Below are 18,939 nucleotides of genomic sequence, written 5' to 3'. Positions count from 1 at the left end.
CCCAGCACTACTAGGAGTAATTCCTGAGAGCAGAGACAGAGATAAGCTCTAATCATTGCTGAGTATGCCCCCTGCAGCCCCCCAAAAGAGAATTCCTATGGTGAATAGAATAGAATAGAATAAAATGAAAATAGACCCTGCGCTAGGATATCTGGAAGTCTAAACAGGGAGCCATTCATGCATCCATTCATCCAGTAAATAACTCGAGTTCTAAGACTGTATTGTTGCGTAGAGTTGCTACTGAGCAAAGAAAGATTTAAATAAGCATATCAAATCACATAGACCTGTGCCATCAAGAGATACAAAGGTGGCTGAGGAATTAGAGAATGGTGTAGCTGCTATTCAGGTGCATAAAACATCTCTGGGAGACACCTCTGACTAAAACTCTATGAGTGTGTGACAACACAAAGCTCCAAGCCAACAGAACAGCAGAAACAGAAGTAAAATTCAGATGTCCTAAGGGCCTCTATGCTGGGGAAACATAAGTGAGGAAAGAGAAAAGGCAGAAGACCTGCTGAGGAGACAACCAGAGGCTGAGTGTAAAGGGCCACTAGGTGAGAGGGAGCACGCTGAGAGTCTGAGATGGGTTCTGGGCAGAGAAGTGGCCAAAACAGTGTAACCAAAACACAGCAGAGGCGAAGACAAAAGGCTGTGGGATAGAGAGGTCCAAGAGACAAAGCATCTCCCAAGGACATCACACATAGGATGGAGTGGTGTTCTTTGACCAGAGAGTTTCACATTCTGCCTAAATACCAGCAGGAATACACTAAGTACAAGGAGCACAAACCCGTAACTGCAGTACAGGGGCCTCCACGCAGACTACAGATAGAGGGAATAAACCTGAAGAGAGTGAGTACCTGGCTTAAATCAAAGGCAAAGAAAAGGCCAATTGTGCTTAAAGAAGACTTAGTGAAGACTCAGTGACAACTGGCTTTACCCTGTTGGTCCAATAGGTAGAAAGTTACTAATAAGTGAAAAGGATTTTATTCACTGATGGTCTATTAATGACTAGAATGTTGTGACTAATAATAATTATATCTACATTTTAGATATAATTACATCTATAATAATTATAACAACAATTATATCTATACTTTATCTATACTTACATCTCCTCCACCCAGATCCCCCATCTTCCAGTATGTAGGCGTTACACCCACCAATTGCCCCCGGCGCCATGTAATCCCATCAATGGCCAAGATTCAGAGACTATAAAACCCAGTTCTTGGAAGTGCGTGGTCGCATTTGTGGCCACATGACATCTTATTATCTAGTTCTTACTCTGGAGATCCTGGCAGGCTACCGAATGTAACCTGCCCACACGGCAGAGTCTGGCAAACTCCCCGTGGCATATTCAGTATGCCAAATACCAGTAACAATGATGGGTCTCATTCTCCTGACCCTGAAAGAGCCTCGAATGTGACACTTTCAAAAATCTCAGGGCTAGGACGAAGGAGACGTTACTGGTGCCTGCTCGAGGAAATCGATGAACAACAGGATGACAGTGACAGTGATACTGTATCTAACATATTTGACCTTCATTCTATTTCTGGCCCAGTGTTCCTTAAAACCCAAGAATGGGGTTAATGCAAATGAATGTTTCCTCAGCAAAGGCTTTGTCAAAAATTCCTCATTAACAAAAGGAAATTCATCATGATAAGATCTCAAAAGAACCAGAAAACCTGAATTCAGGAGGATTTCAAATTGTGGCTATGAAGGGGTGCTGGGAGAGTGACATCTCAGAGAGCACATGGACATCTGGCACCCTTCCCCATGCCTCATTCTGCGCACCTTTCCGTCCCACTGTTCCTGAATTGAGCCCTTCTATAATAAACTTGTAATGTAGTAAACAAAATGGGTTGTTTTTGCATTCTTTGGGGATTTCTCCAGCAAATCAACTGAAACCAAGAGGAAGGTTTTTGAAACTTCCAATTCATAGCATGATGAGCAGAAATACAGAAATGTGACAATACAGACTTAGGAAGGGCTGTGAGGCAAGAGGAATCTCTTTCAGGACTGTCCTTCCCTGCAGGTGCCAATGCACTCGGCAGCCAGAAAATGTCTAGAGTAATCTGAATGACAGGACTGGGAGCAAAGAATTAACTAGGGTGAGTAAAAAAAAAAAAGACAATAAGCTACTGGGTGCAGAATTGCACCAGGCTTAGTCTTAAATTAACAGCAGAGTTCTTCAGTTTTCAACTTATTGGGGCTGATAACACCAGCTTATCTTTCTCTAACTCAGCAGTTCTATGCTTCAGGCTGCCTCTTTAATGTTCACTTACAGATCAGCAACCCATTTATGCATTGTGCAATCATAACAAGCAATTCAAGGGAGATGGGTGGACATTAGTTTGAACACTTAAGAAAGAAAATCAAATCCCAATTTTTTTTTTTTGACAAGTGAAGGAACAAGTACAGGATGGGAAGGCAAGATAATCATTTTCCTCATCCCAACCCTGCTACTAAAGTGCCCCTGTGCCAAGATAACTGGAAGAAGCCAAGGGTACTTAATCAAGCCTATGAGTCCCCAAGGTAGAGTGATTTACCCAAAGACACAGAGGTATTCAGAACAAAATAAAATTTACATACAAGTTTTATCTAGCTCTAAAATCCAAGGTTTTAAGCTTAATTTTCTAAATTAAAAAAAATTCATATGCATAATTACCCTATGGCATAAGTTATCTGTAGGTAAATAATTAACCATCTAGTACATTAAATAAGCACTACTTAAGGAAATTTGCACCAAATGTGTCCAGGATTAGTTTGCAAACTGTCATTTAAATGATTGCCTGAAAGTCAACACAGTCAAGTAGGCATAATTTCTCTGGTTCTGGTATTTTTAAAAATCTTTTAAAATGATAGTCAGGAAATTCAAAGTATGACATAAAGATTCTGACTACTTCATTATGATTTTTCTATCAAGGATTATATATCAGAAAACAAGAACTACCACGGTTAAATGGTGGTTTATCTGTGGTTTATTCTGTATCACTGTCACTGTCTTCCCGTCGTTCATTGATTTGCTTGAGTGGGCCCAGTAACGTCTCCATCGTGACAATTGTTACTGTGTTTGGCATATCGAATACGCCACAGGGAACTTGCCAGGCTTTGCCGTGCCAGTGAGATACTCTTGGTAGCTTGCCGGGCTCTCTGAGAGGGGTGGAGAAATTGAACTTGGGTCGGCCATGTCAGCTGCATGCAAGGCAAATGCCCTACCCGCTGTGCTATCGCTCCAGCCCAGTTTATTCTCATGACAGGAGAAAAGGAGAGTTGAACCTGGCAGAGCTTCCAGTGACCTGCCAGTGAGGTTCTAAGGTGGGGGATGGGGGCCCAGAGGACATTGCCATCACCTGCCTCCATCGCTGCAATCCTTGCACTGAATGGGGACACCCAGGCTTTCACTCTTAAGAGGCTTTTCACAAATACCCATCAGGAATATTTTGTTAGATTGGAGTGATTGAATATTACTGTTGTAGCCAAAATAAACTACACATTTGTGTACAAGCTGAGAGCTACACTATATATATTCATTCTTGGCTTAGTTTCTACACTGAGTATAAATATATTGATTAAATGACATTAGAAAAATAGATAAAATGACAATTTATTTATAAAATATATAAAACCTTAATTCGAATAAAATATATATGAAAAGTGAAATGTTTTTATTTTACTTATGCTTCCCTCATCTGTGTCTAAAGCATCCATCTCTCTCTCCTGACCCCCTCAATCTCCCAAGTGCCCCCCCCATCCCACACATTCGTGCTCCTTTGGTTCAGATCCCTGTATTATACAGAATCCAAGTCATCACCACTCTAAGAGGCTGGGCTGGACTAAACCCATTGTGTTTTGCACAGTCTTTAAAAACAGTAGGAATCTGCACAGCATTTTTGCTCTCTCAAAGACAACTTTGTGAATTTACTTTTTTCATTCATTGGCTATAGTCCCTCAAACCCAAATCACTTAAAAAAAAAAGCCAATCATGTATTTGCCTTTATTTCCAAGAATTTATTGTAACACTGAGCTACAGATATGTTTAAAATTACTCAAGGGAGGAAAAATAATCATGACGAAAGCCACAATAGAAAAAAAAATACAAATTTTGTCCACCTCAATCTTTAAAACATAGTCCTTTATTTTTAATTTTGGGGGCTGCGCTCAAGAGACTATATGGTCGAGGACTGAACCCAGGACTCCTGAATACATAGCAGACGCTCCATCCTTTGCGCTACCTCCCTCACCCCACACATTATCACTGACTACCACAATGACACAATCCTCTGTGATATATTTTACCCTTGTTTTTACTGTTAGTGTTAAATGTAACCCTGTATCTACTATGACACATCCTTTAGGAAAAAATGAAAATAAACTGAATAAAACGACAAAGATATATTCCTAAACAATGATAGGGCAGATTCATTTCATTTCATTTCATCATCCTGTTATTCGTCGATTGCCTCGAGCAGGCCCCAGTAACGTCTCTTTCATCCTAGCCCTGAGATTATATTCAAGGCTCTTTAGGAGAATGAGACCCATCATTGTTACTGGTATTTGGCATATATGGTACGCCACGGGGAGTTTGCCAGACTCTGCCCTGTGGGCAGGCTACATTCGATAGCCTGCAAGTTTGTCCAAAGTAGGAATGAGATAATAAGATGTCATAAAAAGATGACATCTTATTATTTTTTTCTGTTTGACTGCAGATTAAATTAGGTGAACTCTAATATTTTTTCCAAGTCCAAAACTTTCAGTTGTCTCATAGTACTTCATGAACAAAGCTTTATATTATTTATACTAAAGTACTGACAGTAATGACTGAGCCCCCTGGACAGAGCAACAGGAAAATATTATAATAGAGTAATAGGCCATAAAAATGATATCTAAAAGACTAAAAATACCTAAAATCTTGAAGATTTAATGTTGGTCAAATTATATATGACAAAATACTGAGTCTGATTTTATAGTTCTACTTATAATGTGTACTTACTTTGATCTGATCATCAAAAATGCTGATTATTAAAAGTTTAGTTGGAATTACATGAGTAGATAAGATCAACCCTTTGACTCAGAATAGAATTCAGCAATAAAAATGCTTTAACATAGCTGTTGTTGAAATGCCATCTCTGAAAGGTGTCAACATGCTACATATAAATCATACCAAAGAGTACATGACCCTGTCAGCTTCTTGCCACCCAGGCATTTGACTCACACCGAAGAGAGTGGTTTTGCTCGTAAAAGTGCCTCAAATTTTATTAAATTTAAGTGTGAAAAACAATTCAAGGTGGAAATGAGAATATAGGGGAGTTATATTTCCAGAATCTTTGCAAGTCAATTTCAAAGCATGGGAATAATTCAGTTTGGTATAAAGAGTCTTGGTAAGAAATGGTACAGAACAAAATTGAACAGCACAAAGATTGTGACGGCCTATGTGTTTGTGTAAGGGAATCACAAGTCTAGACCTTAGTCTGAGGACAGTACATGAGCCAGGGGTGCATGGGACCCAGTTCAACTCCTAGCACCACATGGATCCCCCTCAGAACCACCAAGTCTTGTGGCCTCCAGGTATCACATTTCTGGGTGCTAGCACAGAATTATTTATATCACCAGGAATGACTCCTGGGAACTCTTTGGGAAATGAGAAATATAAAATGAATCTCAGTGAACTGTTTAAAAATAGAGAAAAAGGTTCCATGGAGGTAGTGTCTTGCCATGCACACAGGTGACCCAGGTTTAATGCCCAGCAGCATATATGGTCCCCTGAGCACCGGAAAAAGTGATCTCTAGCACAGAGCCAGAGGTAATCCCTGAGCATCACTGGTGTGGCCCAAAAGACAAATCAAAAATGAAAAGGGTATGATAAAAATAACAGTCACGGAGTCATTACAACAGTCAATGCTAAACTCTCAGGCTTTGTTCTGTTTGACTGCTTAAGTCAAGCAATCTTTTTCACTTTACAGTAGAAAAAGAGTTCAGTGATAACTAAATAATGGAATCAGATTCAGAGCAAAATTGTATATGTGCTCAGTTTCTGCTTTGAAACAGGGGTCTTGACCCCAGGAAGGTAGCTCACTTACAAGGAGCAGTGTATGGCTGGCATGGGGGGAACTCAGTTAAACCCTGCACCACAGGGTCCTTCAGCCTCTGCCAGACATGATCTAGGGCACTCCCAAGCCCTGCCAGGAGGGCCATGGTAGTATATGTTGGTATGGGCATTTCAAGGCTTGAGTAGCTCCACATTCATTCTAGGAGATTCATACTCTAGATTCATTCTAGGTTTATAGGGAGGATTTGTCTAACTCATCAGTAAAATGTGGGACCATACTCTGTAAATCATTTGGAACTAAGATGAGAGCTGATACAATGCTATAAGATTGGATGAGAGAGGTTGCAGATGGATTCCAGAGAGGTTATGTTATGAAAGAGAATCAGAAAGACTTGGAGACTGGGTGGATGTGTGAGCTGAGAAAGTGGGGAGGTGAAGGTGGTGAAAGTGAAGGAAAAGGACTGGGGGTAGGTAAGGACACAGCAGAGTCCGGAATGGCTGCTAAAGAAGCAAGAACTCTGGGAGGAAGTTGTGACTACAATAGAAAAGCACAGTGCTTGGGTGTGGTTCTAGATGGATCCATGGATTGAGTTCAAAATGCTTGTGAAACATTCAGATGGAGATGCTAGAAAGGAGCCTGACAAAGGAGGAGAAACAGGTTAACAGAACGGAGGGAGGCGTGCATGCCTGTACCTGAATTGCCATTGGCCCCCATCTCCATTGAGATCTTTGCTCCTGGAGAAAGTTACCAGGTTGTGATGATGTACACACGTGGGTGGCTGAGTGGGGAAGAGGAGTGGACATAAAACAAGAACTATCTCTTTGGCATACTTGGCTGGGAAATTAGGGACAAAAAATGCAACTGAGAAGACCACAAAGCACACAAGCTCACACATTTCCTGGACAGAGGACTGGCTGCCACCCGCTGACCTGCATTCGCAGTGTGCAGGTCCCATACCCGCGAACGTACTATAAATTAATAAGGTTCCATGTCGTAGTGATCACGTAGATTCTAAAGAACGCAGCATGTTGTCAAACATGCCTGTCAAACTATTCAGTCAGGGATTCTTCACAGGCAAAAATGTAGGAAATTCTTTAAAAAACGCAACAGTCCTTTCAGAAAATTTTATTTGGGATCAATTAACATCTAACTGGCTCAGTGATTTTCATCCAAAAACCAAAAGGAGGATGTGAGGGCGATCTGGCTGCGACATCTGTCACCCCATTGATCGCCAGGGTTGATCTGGCTGATCTGGCTGGCTAGGCGTGTTTCCCCTTCCTCCCTCACCGCTCCATGTGCATCCCTCATGAAGCTGCATGCTTGGTCGAAGAGGAGTCTTCCCCCAATAGGGACGGATCAGTCTTCTGTGGAGGGTATCAGAGTAGCTGCGCTCCCCTGCTAGAACCTCCAAACAAGCTCTCAAAAACCAAGAGGAAGTGAGTTTAAGTAGTATGGGAACAAAATAAGAGTGGAGACTTTGCAGCTGCTTCTGGAACTATGGTTATGTCAGCCTAATAGGATCGGAGGAATTATTCAGACAAAATGAATTATATGTTATACTTTGAGGTTCATTGGATTAATGAGTGCCTCTTTTGTCCTTAACTGTAAGTAGTGAGAAAGAACAGAGACTAATAAAATAAAGGGTTTTGGAAATATTCACAACTATAAATTTTAATTGTTGAAAATGTTAATATTTGATTTCTCAACTTTTTGCCACCTATAAAGCAAATGTAATTAATATGGGGTGTTTTTAAATGAGAAAACGTACTTCAGCTAAAAATAATGGCAAAAATCACACACATTTAGATCCCACTCAATTTTCCAAACTAATACAGGAAATGAAGATTCATTAGATAACACTATCAAATTAACCTAATTATAACTTTTTACTCATATAAAGCATGACCTTAGAGGCTTAATTATGAATAATTGACTTTCAGTATAGCTGTGGCGGTGATTAATCAATTCATTGATATTTTGCATTAAAATACTTGTAATGTCATGAAAAAGTAATATTAAATTCAGTATTAATGTTAAGAAATTCAGGATGAGTATTCAAAAGGCAGCAACAAAGAGCAAAATACTCACGATATGGCAGTTCCAGAGGATGTCCTGTCACATCGCACCATCCGCTTGGGTGGATATCAGGGCTGTCTGCGTCAGTCCAATAGTCATATTTGTGATCCCAGCCATCAAAGTGAATCTGTTAAATGATAATTAGTAACTAATATCTTAGTACTGTTGCATCAAAATACTAGAAGAAAAAAAATCTATGAAATATTTAAATTTTACTAATCATATATTTCAAATGAAACAATATTTGAAGTAAGCAATTTGCAAAGAAAATTTTCTAATTTAACCCTCACTTTCTAATTTATCCGACACGCCATTTCGTTGGTAAAGAAACAAACAGCACCCGGCCCAGACAAGGTCAGACCTGAACACCTGAAGAACCTGCCGTCAGTACTCATCAATACACTGGCTCGGCTCTTCACTCGCTACCTGTCTGAATGCAAGGTTCCGTCCCAATGGAAAACCAGCAGGACCGTACTACTGTTCAAGAAGGGAGACATCCATGACATTGGCAACTATCGCCCGATCTGCCTATTGTCTGTCATCTACAAGTTGTTCACTCGAGTCATCCTGAATAGGGTTGGCAGAACACTAGATGAAGGACAACCATGCGAGCAAGCAGGGTTCCGCAAAGGATTCAGCACCATCGACCATATCCACACAATAACCAAGCTCATTGAGGTTTCTCGGGAGTTCAAGATGCCGCTCTGCTTAACGTTCATTGATTTAAAGAAGGCCTTTGATTCTGTTGAGAGGGAAGCGGTCATTGAAGCCCTAGCCAATCAGGGCATTCAAGCCCAATACATCAGGATCCTCCGTGAGCTGTATTGCGGATTCACTACCAGGATCTCACCATTCTACAAAGAAGTGATCGTTGATGTCAAGAGAGGGGTGCGGCAGGGTGATACCATTTCACCGAAACTCTTCAGTGCCACCCTCGAGAACATCATGCGACGACTGGAATGGGAAGGAATGGGAGTGAAGATAGATGGTCGGCAATTACACCACCTCCGCTTTGCTGATGACATTGTTTTAATAACACCAAACATCAGCCAAGCGGCACAAATGCTGGCCGACTTTGACCGTGAGTGTGGAAAGGTAGGACTACAGCTGAATCTTACGAAGACAATGTTTATGAGAAACAGCCTTGTTCCTGACGCCCCATTCGCTCTCAATGGAACAACCATCTCCGAATGCAACAGCTATGTGTACCTAGGTCGAGAGGTCAACATGACAAATGACCTGGCACCCGAGCTGCGTAGGAGGAAGAGAGCGGCTTGGAACGCCTTCAAGAACGTCGAAGAAATAGCTAAGAGGACGAAGAACCTCCGGCTCCGGGCACATCTCTTTGATTCCACTGTTCTTCCTGCATTAACATATGCCTCAGAGACCTGGGCCCTACGCAAACAAGATGAGAACGCCATTCAGGTCTCCCAAAGAAGAATAGAAAGAGCTATGCTTGGAATATCACGTTTCACTCAAATGAGAGAACGAATCCGGAGTTCTGACATCCGTCGACGATCAAGGATCAGGGACGCTGTCTCATTTGCCAAGGTGTCGAAAATCAGATGGGCTGGTCACGTAATGAGATTTAAAGACGACCGTTGGACTAGAGCTGTTACTGATTGGATTCCACGGGGGGAATGGGGGTTGGGGGGGATGCTGGGACCCGTGGTGGGGGAGGATGGGCACTGGTGGAGGGATGGTTACTTGATCATTGTATAACTGAAACCCAAGCACAAAAATTTAGAAGTCTATAACTGTACCTCATAGTGTTTCACTAATAAAAATAAAATAAAAAATAAAAAAAATTTAAAAAATCTGTAAATGACACATAATAAATTGACTGGATAAATCTATTTTTCTCGGATAACCTATTTTTTCTCTATAATGCTAAAAATTTCAAAGTCCTGAAAAATGAGGAGAGATGGAATTACTGAAACAAAGAGGTGAGAAAAATGACAAATGCACTGCTGACACAATAGATTGCAGTAGTGATCCGAATAGCTGCTCATGCCATTAAACTTTATTAGTAGCTATTAAAGTAAAATGTGAAAGTTATGAGGAAGTCCTCTGAGGAAGTTGTATGGGAAGGTTTTAACAATTCTAACGAATACTATTGTTTTTCATATTATTTACAAAATACAAGGAGGTGCACACATATACACACAGCCAAACATACAGGTCTGACAATCACTGAAATGAAACCCAATTTCTGAAACAAAAACCAAATAACTATTTCTGAAACTTTTTATTTTTATTTTTTTTATTATTTTTTCTTTTTTTTATTAGTGAAAAACCATGAGGTACAGTTATAGGTTTACAAATTTTGTGCTTGGGTTTCAGTTATACAATGATCAAGTCCCCATACCTCCACCAGTGCCCGTCATCCATCCCCATGGGTCCCAGCATCCCCCCCACCCTCATCCCCCCCCCCGAAACTTTTTAAACCCCAAGTTCTAGATAGTTCAATGTTGGGCTTTTCATTAGTACTGAACCAAACAAAATATATGAGGGGCCAAAGAGATAGTACAGCAGGTAAGATATTTTCTTGCATGTGGCTGAATATTCAATTCCTAGCACACACTGCTCTATCTGGTACACTGCTAGGAGTGGTTCCTGAGCACAAAGCGAGGAGTGATCCTTGAGCACTTATGAGTGTGGTCCCCCAATTATATATTGGGGGTCGGCCATGTTGGCTGCATGCAAGGCAAACGCCCTACCGCTGTGCTATCGCTCCAGCCAATTATATATATATATATATATATATGTATATATATATATACACATATACACACACATATATAACATTTCAGGATTATTCAACTCTCTTTACTCTCATTTTCTATCAGTTAACTGAGAAACTACCCTTCTCAAATCAGAAAATGCCTTTTAAATTCATACTCTGCATAAAAGAAATAAAATTGTTTTGCATTTATAATAAAACAAATGAAATAAAAACCTATGATTTGTCTGTCACTGTCACTGTCTTCCCATTGTTCATCGATTTTCTTGAGTGGGCTCAGTAATGTCTCCATTGTGAGACTCTGTTGTTACTGTGTTTGGCATATTGAATACATCATGGGTAGCTTGCCAGGCTTTGCTGTGCAGGCGAGATACTTGCTGGGTAGCTTGCTGGGCTCTCCGAGAGGGGTGGAGGAATCAAACTCGGGTTGGCCATGTTGGCATGCAAGGCAAACACCCTACCCACTGTGCTATTGCTCCAGCCCATGATTCTTCAGGAAATATAAATTAAAAATTAAAACTTATTAAGTTTAATAGGACCAGAACTTTTTATTTGAAGATTCATATTTCCAAGCAACTGTTTTCCCCAAAGTGTGATTCCCAGATTCTCAGACCTGAGCATCAGTATCACTTGGGAATATGACACTGTGGGTTTTAGTTGATCTATTCTTTAAGTCTTGGGTCTATGGGATGTACTCTGAAGGAAACCACCATTTAAAAAAATTTAGTCACCAAAATCAAATTCTAGTATTCCAACTAAATCCTACTATATCAAAAACTCTAAAGGGTGAAGTCTAAACAAATATGAATGGAGCCAAATCCTTTTGATGCAGCTGACATATGCCAAAGTTTGAGATCTTAAGAGTAACATTCAAAAGAATATTTCTATCAGGCTTACCCTTTTGAATATGGTAGTGTCCTTAACTACTAAATTAGATAAGATAGATCTAAGAAGAGGAGGATCCAGAACTAGGAGGATTATTCACAACACGTAGAGCTAGGCTGAAATCCACCTGTGCCCTTCCTTGAAAGTGAGACTTCAGAAGTTCAGGTAGAGAACAGCTAATAGGAGGCTGAGAGTAAAATAAAGACACTATAGATCATACATTACTATGAGAGTAGGAAGACCAAAGTGGAGAGACTCGTTCAATTTTGAGAATTTGAGTTACTAAAGTGATTTCATGCTTGGAGTAAGAATCATATTCTATAATAATGGCTTCTTAAGAAAAAGCCCTGGAAATTGCTAATATCAAGTGCAAACAACAATTAGAACAACTGTAATTTTAACTTACATATATATTTATTAAAATTTAAAACCCATATTTTTACTGTTTTTGCTTTTTTGTTTTTTTTTTCATTTTTCACTCAGCAGTGCTCACAGGGCTTGCTCTTGAAACTAGTAATGTTGAAAGCTCAGAGATCACTCCTAGTGGGGCTCAAGCCAGCATGTGGGGTGCCAGAGATCGAACCCTGATCAGCCATGTGCAATGCAAGCACCATATGTGCTATGCTACCTCTTTACTCCACAAATGTTACGTCTTTTGGTATCTAACTATGAGTTTTAGTGGGAATATTCTTTAAGTCTTTGGGTCTATGCAAGGACACCACTATTTATTTTTCTTTTCGGGTCACACCTGGTGATGTTCAGGGGTTACTCCTGGCTTTGTGCTCAGGAATCACTCCTGGCAGTGCTCAGGGACCATATGGGATGCTTGGAATCAAACCCGGATCAGCTGTGTGCAAGGCAAATGCTCTACCCGCTGTGCTATCACTCCAGCCCCGAGGACACCACTATTTAAAAAGCATTTTGTCACATGGTTGACAAAACAGTTTATGATAGGGTTCCATGTATACAATATTCCAAACCCACACCTGAGAGTTCATTTCCCGCCAAACTGTCTCAGGGTTCTCTCCTGAAAACTCCCCCACCCACATCACCAACTTCCTTCAGTTATGTAGACCAATTCTCAGGATCTGTTTTCTTTGACCACTTGTTATTTCTTTCTATGTTTCTTTTAAAAATTCTTTAATTTTTAAACAATTTTAGTTGGGGTTCTTTGGTTTAAAATACTATTAATGTTTTTTTAAGCACATAATTCTAACACCACACCCATTCCCAGTGCACCCATCTCCCTTCCCCAAAGAACCCTAAAATCTCTCCCTTTTTTTCCCTCCTAATGTGTGAATCGATAAAACCTCTTCCTTTTTTTCCCTCAATCTGATGTGTGAATCAGTTCTCTCGCTCAATTTATTGCCATTGGGCCTTCCTTATTACCTTACTGTGCATCGTTAAGTCTCCCATATGTTGGCACAGTAAATCCCCATGAATAGTTAAAGCAGTCTGTGAGGAAAAAGAATATAGGAGGCATCAAACCCAACTTCAAACTGTACTATAAAGTGGTAGTGATTAAAACAGCATGGTACTGAAATAAAGACAGACTTGCAGATCAATAGAATAGAGTTGAATATTCTGATACAGACTTTCAAATATACTGCCACTTAATCTTTGAAAAAGTAGCAAGAAATATGAAGTGGAGCAAAGAAAGCCTCTTCAACAAGTGGTGCTGGGAAAACTGGGAAGCTAGGAAAGAAAGAAAGAAAGAAAGAAAGAAAGAAAGAAAGAAAGAAAGAAAGAAAGAAAGAAAGAAAGAAAGAAAGAGAGGAAGGGAGGAAGGGAGGAAGGGAGGAAGGGAGGAAGGAAGGGAGGGAGGGAGGGAGGGAGGGAGAAAGAAAAAGAGAGAGAGAAAAAAAGAAAGAAGGAAGGAAGGAAGGAGAAGGAAGGAGAAGGAAGGAAGGAAGGAAGGAAGGAAGGAAGGAAGGAAGGAAGGAAGGAAGGAAGGAAGGGAGGGAGGGAGGGAGGGAGGATGAGAGAGAGAAAGAAAGAAAGGAAGGAAAGAAGGAAGGAAGGAAAAGAGAGAGAGAAAGAAAGAAGGAAGGAAGGAAGGAAGGAAGGAAGGAAGGAAGGAAGGAAGGAAGGAAAGAACTCAGACCTCTCCCTAATGCCAGAAACAAAAGTAGCTCAAAATGGATTAAAGGCCTTAATAGCAGACTTGAGTCTACAGATACATGGAAAAAAATGTAGATAGAACCCTCCATGACATTGAAGCTAAAGGCATATTCAGAGATGAAACATGACTGACCAAGAAAATGGAAGCAAAGATAAACAAATGGGACTACATTAAACTAAAAATCTCCTACACCTCAAAAATGCAGTGATTAACTTACAGAGATAGCCCGCAGAATGGGAACATTTATTTACTCAATACCCATCAGTTAAGGGGCTAATATCCAAGATATGTAAAGGCACTGGTAGAACTTCACAAGAAAAAAAATCACCCAACCCCTCAAAAAATGGAGAGAAGAAATGAACAGAAACTTCCTCAAAGAAGAAATACAAATGGCCAAAAGACACAAGAATAAGTGCTCTACAACCTCCTCTCATGTCCCCTCATATTTCCAGCAACTCAGCAATCACACCCACAAGCTACCTCTGGCTGGTGCTAATGATCTCATCAATGGCCACGACCCAGAGACTCACTGTCCTCTCTTGGAAGAAAGCACACAACACCATAACCATGCTAGCGGACCCCACATCTGATTGTTTCACCCCAGAGGGGGTGGGTGAGGCCCCTCCCTGCCCAAAGGGACCCAGCCCCGGCAGCGAAAAATCTCTAGAACTCAACCGCTGCCATGTTCATGGCTGCTCTCCATATGTTCAGGCTGAGACTTACCTACGAGTAAACCTATTCCTGGATATCTCATACCTTACACCACTCGTATTCCAAGAGTAGTGCACCACATTAAATGGGGTTGAAAGTAGAAGGACACCAATCTTAGAGGGAAATGTATTTTTACTTATATATATTATAAACACACAATGCTCAACCTTTAGCAACATATTAGTAATCTCTTACAGCAGGGCTTAATAGCCCCGGGGTGAAATACAACAATCTTCACACACGCTTCCTTAACGAAAGTTTTTTGGAGCATTTTCAGCAGTTTATTCAAAACAAACAACACAAAATAAATTATTTCGGTTTTGCTTTGGGGTTTGGGATGGAAACATCCAAAATATGGTGGTGGGAAGGTGTAATGGTGATGGGATTGGTGTTTGAATATTCAGTGTAATCAAATATTGCAAATAAAATTTAAAAAATGTAATGCTCTACGTCACTAATCATCAGGGAGATGCAAACCAAAACAACAATGAGATATCATCATACTCCACAGAGGACACACATCAAAAAGAACAAGAACAACCGTGCAGGTGCAGATTTGGAGAGAAAGGAACTCTCCTTCATTGTTGATGGGACTGCCAAGTGGTCCAGCCTTTTTGGAAAACAATATGGACATTGCTCAAAAAACTAAAAATTGAGCTTCCATTTCACCACGCCATACCACTTCGAGGAATATACTTGGGGGCAAAAAATACTGCAAAAAAGTCATCTGCACTTCTATGTTCACCGCAGTACTAGTTACAAGAGCCAGAATCTGGAAACAACCTGAATGCCTGCGAACAGACATCTAGATGAAAAGAAAAAAACAACAACAACAACTATGGTACATCTACATAGTGGAATTCTATGCAGACATCAGAAAAAATGAAGTCATGAAATTCGCTTATATATAGATGGACATGGGCAGTATCATGCTAAGTGAAATGTCAGAGAGTGGAACAGGCATATGATGATTTGACTCATTTGTGTGGGACACACACACAAATATGAACATATATACATATATATATAGAGAGAGAGATCAAGGGCCAGGAGGAATGGTCCTGGGTGATGAAATATTGTATTACTGAAACCCAATCATGAACAGCTTTGGATATCTCACAGTCATTGAATTCTTTTAAAAGTCTCACATATGAGAGAGATCATTCTGAAAGTAACCCTTTCTGACTGACTTTCCTCAACATTACATCCTCTAGTTCCATCCATTTTTCAAACTGAATGATTTTGTTTTCTATTAGAGCTATTTCATATTCCATTGTGTGCATACACACACACACAAATTAACAGCAAGTCTTTTTGTAAAACAAAAAGGAAGGAAGGAAGGAAGGAAGGAAGGAAGGAAGGAAGGAAGGAAGGAAGGGAGGGAGGGAGGGAGGGAGGGAGAAAAATTAACAAGTCTTTTTGTAAAGCAAAGGATCATTATGGAAATCAAATCATCTCCAGCACCATATTTCATACACTTGCCATTTTTCACGTTTGGTTTTGTATAAATAATTGATTTAACATACTGGAACCATTAACTCAAGATGTTTATAAACTAAGAAAACAAAGGTTAGATAGTGAACTTGTCCCATGTCTCAAGTTCAGAAACTGAACAAATAAGGAGGTCTCCCGATGTAATCATGAGTACAGTATTTATTATTAATATTTGATGGTATTGTATCTTGGGTATTAAATGATTACATCAATATATCAAAAAAAGCAGAAAAAAAGGGTACACAATATAAATTAAAAGCTTCCAATCCACTGAGCAAATTCTGTCCAGCTCTGCCTGGTCACTGAGTGCTCAATTCCCACACGAGGTTTATCCCCAGCCTCTGGAGTCTGCCTATATGCTTCAGTCATCTGCACTGAGTACATGACTCAGCACCAGAGTTTAGACTTTGTCAGGTTTCAGAAGCTACCCACTGAGTCATGCATGATGGTAATTACCATTCTCCATAGTGCCTTTGGGCAACTGGAAAATTAATCGTTACGTACCTCAGAACACTGGAGCTAAATTTAATGTATCACCACAATTTTATTAGCCTAAGCAATTATTACTCTTGTTTGCCCCCTGTTATATGGTTCTTAAAATTTTAATTTCCATTTTAACAGGCTCATTGGATATGTGTATTTTGTCAGAGCCCTCAAATTGATTTGAAAGGCAATGGTAAATAAACATATATGAGGCTGGAAAGTGGTTTTGCAATAATGACTCTTCTGGCATAGATTGAATGAGTTCTTAGCTAACTTGGACTCATTTTTATTGTGTGCTTACATATTCCAGAAAGTAAGTGTAAAACACCTTTATTCTCACTAAATGTGCTAAAAATGTTGTTTTTGTAGATTGATGGCAAGGAATGTCAGAGAGGTTAAGAGGTTTGTGGAGATAATCAGGCAATTAATAAAAAAAAACTTAAATTAAGAACAATCAGTGAGAGGACCATTCCATAGGTACTACTATACATGTACAAATCTATTGTTCAAGTGGCAAATTATACTTTGAAACATGAAAATGGCATTTTCATAAAGAAAATAAAATACATTGAATAACACAGGGCTACCTATGGCGTAGAACTGCACATGCTTGTGCATATTAATCATGATTTCCATCTTGAATCTACCTGCTTACATGTTTAGTCAGGCAAGAAAAGAACGTAGGAAGGAAATACAGAGGAGGAAGTTTATGATAAAATAGTATTTATTTATTTATTTAATTTTTTTTGGCTTTTGGGGTCACGACCAAGATGCACAGAAGTTACTCCTGGCTTTGTACTCAGGAATTACTCCGGGCAATGCTGAGGGGGCCTCATGGGATGCTGGGAATCAAACCCAGGTCAGCTGTGTGCAAGACAAATGCCCTACCCGCTTTACTATCACTCTAGCCCTGCGTGTTTATACTTTTAAATATTACTATCACATATTCATATTGCAAAAGAAGAAATGCAAAAGGATTACATAGAGATTGAGAAGTGCTATTGATGATGATTTTAAATTCTCCTTCCTAGCCCAGGATTCTGATCTTTTACTTAGTAGTCTAGAAACTGGAGAACACACTGACACCATTTGCAAATCCACTCACTCTGAGGGAAGCATTTTAACAATATCAGTCCTTTTCCTTTGCCTGATTACCTACTCTGATGCACAGTTGATCTAAGAAGGATACAGTTAAGTTTCATAGAATAAAACTTCCATAACAATTTTAATCGCTCTAAATAAATAAATACTACCAGATGGGAAAAATTGATAGAGAATAGCATTTAAGAGTATTTGCCACCTAACTACTAACTTAGAATTTAACTATTTTGATTCTAGATTTAGAATTTAACTAATTATAATTCTTAAATTAGAAAATTAAAAATATTCACTGCTTATTCTAAAAATTGTAGGGCTACTACCCAAATTCGCCATATTTTGGGGTACTCTCTGGCTTTCAAAATTTAGTACATGAAATACCAACCATCCCTTGCCTCCACCAGGACTCTATCCAATAGAGGATGGTCAGGAATGATGCCTGGAAATCATATTTTATAACCACAGATGCTAGATTATTCTCAGAAGGAAGCTTTTGGATAAAATTTAAATTTTTTTCTATCACCATAGCAACAGGGTTGTTAATCAACTGAACTTGCCATCAGACTGAGTTTCTATCTAAAGCAATCAAGAATAATTTAACTTTTTAAAAAAGTCATAGATCTTATTTAATTTTATAAGACAATGAGACCAATTGAAGACATAATCCAGAGGACATTCATCTCCAAATGTTTTTGTTTCTGATAAATAAACTTTTGGAAGTTTCCATTCATTTCTATGATTACAGCAAATTCAATTAGTTTTTCCCATATGTTTTCCACATAAGATTCCCACAAGAAATAAAAATGCCAAATTTCCAATACAATTCCCAGGGTTAAAATTCTTATTAAGGAATCTTTAAATATTTCATCAGGTAAGCATATTTTGGGCTCTAGAGCAAAATATCTGTGGGCAATAATTTTCTTAGAAAGAAAAAACTGTCTTCATAAGCAGTGTAATGACAAACAATCTCAAAAACAATTTATGGTTATAGCTAGCATAAATATCACCATAAGTTCTGCTGTAAGATTTATGAAGTTTAAGAGTAAGGCTGTAACCACCAGTGTAAAGAGCATTTTCTTCTTGGTTATTTAGCAGGTTATCTTTCTTTTATTCATTGATCTTAGCTGTCGACTTTGTTTCAACAAATTCTCTCAATTTGTACTAACATTATGAATTTTCACTTTGGTCTGGTATCAAATCATCATGGTTTTTAACTAGTTTTTTTACTAAATCACATTCATTATACTAATAAATTATGAATCACCTGTGTAGTTTTAAGT

The 18,939-nt window shown here is 39.3% G+C and overlaps 1 protein-coding gene across 1 annotated transcript in view; it reads right to left on the bottom strand.

Moving 5' to 3' along the window:
- Positions 1-18,939, bottom strand: part of L3MBTL4 (L3MBTL histone methyl-lysine binding protein 4) — a 328,160-nt gene that overhangs the window by 201,085 nt on the left and 108,136 nt on the right. The window contains exon 10 of the mRNA XM_056138437.1: positions 8,136-8,250. Within this exon, the coding sequence (XP_055994412.1) occupies positions 8,136-8,250 (115 nt within the window). The remainder of the gene's footprint in view (positions 1-8,135; positions 8,251-18,939) is intronic.

Source organism: Sorex fumeus, unplaced genomic scaffold (genome assembly GCF_029834395.1).
Source record: "Sorex fumeus unplaced genomic scaffold, SorFum_2.1 ptg000128l, whole genome shotgun sequence".
Classification (NCBI taxonomy): domain Eukaryota; kingdom Metazoa; phylum Chordata; class Mammalia; order Eulipotyphla; family Soricidae; genus Sorex; species Sorex fumeus.
The sequence above is the reverse complement of the archived record's forward strand: the minus strand, read 5'-3'. Positions and strand labels throughout refer to the sequence as shown.